The 3,419-nt window shown below is 41.4% G+C and overlaps 1 protein-coding gene across 1 annotated transcript; it reads left to right on the top strand.

The window, feature by feature from the left end:
- Positions 1–2,657: 2,657 nt before the first annotated feature.
- Positions 2,658–3,419, top strand: LOC143224115 (uncharacterized). The gene has a single exon (XM_076452571.1). The coding sequence runs from the start codon at positions 2,760–2,762 to the stop codon at positions 3,363–3,365; it is 606 nt and encodes a 201-aa protein (XP_076308686.1). The 5' UTR covers positions 2,658–2,759; the 3' UTR covers positions 3,366–3,419.

The raw sequence follows: 3,419 nt of genomic DNA, 5'->3' as shown, positions 1-3,419 counted from the left end.
CCAACTGGGACAGCCAGAATCTCACCATAATTTTGTGGACTCTTGAGATAATCAAATATCTTCAAGGCCAACAAGACATACTAACAATATCTTGATAGATGAAGTGGATAAGTAATGAAATGACGGAGTGGGTCCCCATATATTGTAGCATACTGTTCTCGACTTTTCTGAGGAACGAGTGTCTCAGACTTTTGGAGAAAGATGAGGTTTCCTTGAGCAATAATGATGTGACATCCAAATACTCACAACAGGTTCCTTTTTTGCACTACTATTTTGCGATGATGATGATGTAAAAAATTACTCAACAAGCGTGTAAAGGGATGTTAAACGAAAATAATTTCTTTAAATGTTTCACATTGGTTGTTCAAATAACTAGAGTCAGGTACAAGCAGCACAGTGAGTGATACTGAGTTTAAATAGTTCAGGATTTGATGCCTAAGTAGTTGGATGAGGAAAAACACCGTCACCGAGATGAACCACAAGTTTTAACTAGGAGAAATAAAAGCGATCTATAGTGCTATATTCACATTTAAAAACTTGAGGCTCGAGAAAACTCGATCACTTGCTCAGATGATTTAGGAAAGTTACAAAAAATGTCTTTTCTAAGCAATTTATCCACAGATTATAAGAAGCATCCATAAACAAGTTTTTAAGAGGCTATTGATTGAATACATGTATTGCCACATAGTTCTCAAGTTTAATTTTTGATCAAGGCAGTGCTAGAAGTGTCGCCAACGTAGCCGATTCGCCTATGAAATAGCATCATTGGTTTTCATTGACTACCAAAGCTTGGCTGAGATGTTGACCATTAAAGTAGATGCACTCTAAAAGAGCATAAGGCATAGAACTACATTTTAACTGTGGCTTAAAGAGATCACTGGATGTAGAATAGTATGTGTTCTATTCTTAAAGCAACAAACACAGGTTCTGTTCCAGTTAGTGCTTCAGTAAATGCAGAAAGCTCAATAACAAATAATGGCTGCAGCAGCTTTAGCTAGTTTAAACTAGTGGCCCTTGAGTCAGGTCTGGCTATCAGCTCAGGTAAGTATAACAGTAGGTTGTACCGAGAAGCATAGTGGTTGGCTTGAACAATCATAGGAATTCTGGTCACATCGTATATGCCTCTAACAATACATGGACTCAAAGCTGAGTTCCTCGTGAATACTGGAGTAGCCAAGCCAGGCCCATTCTCAACTTTGCTGCATATTAGGTATTCTATGTGAGACTATCACTTTGACCAGTTATCACAAACTTTATTCTTACAAATGGCAACAAAATAAGTGTGAGAGATAGAGAGATGTGCCTCCAATTTTGTCTTGATAATAGTGTTCATTGAATGAAAATATTGTTACTAATATTAGTTCAGGCACTGATATTTTGTGTGTAAAACCATCACAAAAGTTGTCAACCGGAATTGTTTGTGGAACAGGTGAAATACATTTCTATGGAAAGACATTCAGTTCCAACCAAGTTAAATCCAAGAACACTGGACTGCATTAATAACTACTGAATGTTGTTCTACCACTAAAAATGCAAGAGATGTTCCATGATGCACTAAAGACACAGTTTAGAGCATTGTCCCCCCTCATCTGTAGTGACAAAATCAGCACGTAAAATAGTATTTTTTCCAAACTGTGCTTGTAAAAATAGATATATTTTTTGAGTTCCTGCATCATGTTGTTTTTGAAGTGTAACAATGGATAATGCAGTCAGGATTATCATTGGTATGATAACAGATCTACGATATTAAGTATTGCTACAATTTTTCATTCAATACAGTGGCAAAAATTCATTTTGTTGCTCATAGAGTTTGCCGATTAGTTTGTACGACCAGATGTTCTTTTGTTGTACTACAAGGATAATACTTGCTCTATCAGTGGAAGATGTTGTTGTAAATGCTGCACATTGTGGAAGAATGTAAACAACAGCAGTGTCTTACAATGGTAGGGCAGATGCTATCTGGAAATTATAATCTTTCCCGTGTTGAATGAATATAAACAATCATATTGGTGTGTGTTTTCTTAAACAGAAAGCCGCATTGGGCTATCTGTTTAGCCCACCAAGGGGAATTGAACCCCTGATTTTAGCATTGTAAATCCATAGACTTACCACTATACTAGCAGGGAGCAAAACACAGGTAGTGAGTCTCTACAGTTAAATTCAGTGTTTCCCACAAAGTAAGAAATTTTAAACTTAAGTCAACTACACAGAATATTGAGTAATTTAGTTGATAAAAAACATCTTAATGAAAAACACAAACAAAAATAGTTAATCATTTAATGAGTCCAGTAGAAGATCACTGTTCAGTGTCCTATTACAAGTATGAATACTGTGTTCGCCTTAAATATAAATATACAGTGATGTGAAGAAGTTAGGACACCCTATGAAAGCCTGTGTATTTTTGTAACATTTTTGGATATACAGATATTTAGTCTCAATTTTAACAATACTGAGGGATTATAGGAATATAACTAAACAATTAAAACTGAAGAAAAAACTTTTCAAGATCTTCTGTGAATGAATATTCTAACTGAGGAAAAGTTAGGGCACCCCCACATTTATTCCCACTTAAAATGACTCAACTCACACACAGGTGTATCACAGGTGGGGGTGGGCGTTATGTGGCGACGCTGGCGTCGGCCACTCATGCCCGTCGCCTACTGGACCAGGGGGACTTTCCCTTGGAGGACCAGTGTGTGCCCGTGGAGTCAGCCGGGCTGAACATTAAGTGAATTACCCTGCAGTGGGCTCCATTTGAGATGTCCCATGACGTCGTCAAGGACGTGTTGTCGGCGTATGGGACCGTCAGGAAAATAGAACATGAGCAGCAGTCGTGCCCAGGTGTTTGCACAGGGAATCGGCATGTATATTTGGACATGCGGACACCAGTCCCTAACTTTATTGTGGTGAAAGGGTTCCGGGTCATGTGCAATTACCCGGGAATACTTCGACTGTGTCGCTGTTGTGGCCAAGAGGGCCACCTGTTGGCCAAATGCCAGACCCCACGGTGCGGAATATGTCTGGAGTATGGACACGTGAATGCCGCATGTACTATCAGGTGTAGTATTTGTAGTGGTGGCCACACGTCCTCGCAATGTCCAAGGCGTGTGGCGACGTACGCCTCAGTGGCTGCAGGGCCGCAAACGGTTGCACGACCCAAGAAAGCAAGGGCGAAGTGGGCGGGATCGGCGGCTCTTCCTCCCGCGTCATCTGTAGCAGTTGTGGGAGGGGTCCCCGAGGGAGCGCCTGTCCCGACGGATGCAGCGAACAGGGTGTGTCATGGTCCTCTGAGGGGTCCGTGTCTCGCCCACCCAGGACGTGGAGGCTGTGTCCTTTGTGGTGGAAGGTGGTGCCTTGGGTGTTGATCGGGTGGAGGGGGCTTCAGCCCATCCTTCGGGCCCGGGTACGGATGGGGCCCT

Source organism: Tachypleus tridentatus, chromosome 8, assembly GCF_004210375.1.
Source record: "Tachypleus tridentatus isolate NWPU-2018 chromosome 8, ASM421037v1, whole genome shotgun sequence".
In the NCBI taxonomy this organism is placed as follows: domain Eukaryota; kingdom Metazoa; phylum Arthropoda; class Merostomata; order Xiphosura; family Limulidae; genus Tachypleus; species Tachypleus tridentatus.
Note: the sequence above shows the minus strand (reverse complement) of the source record. Positions and strands in the feature narration are given on the sequence as shown.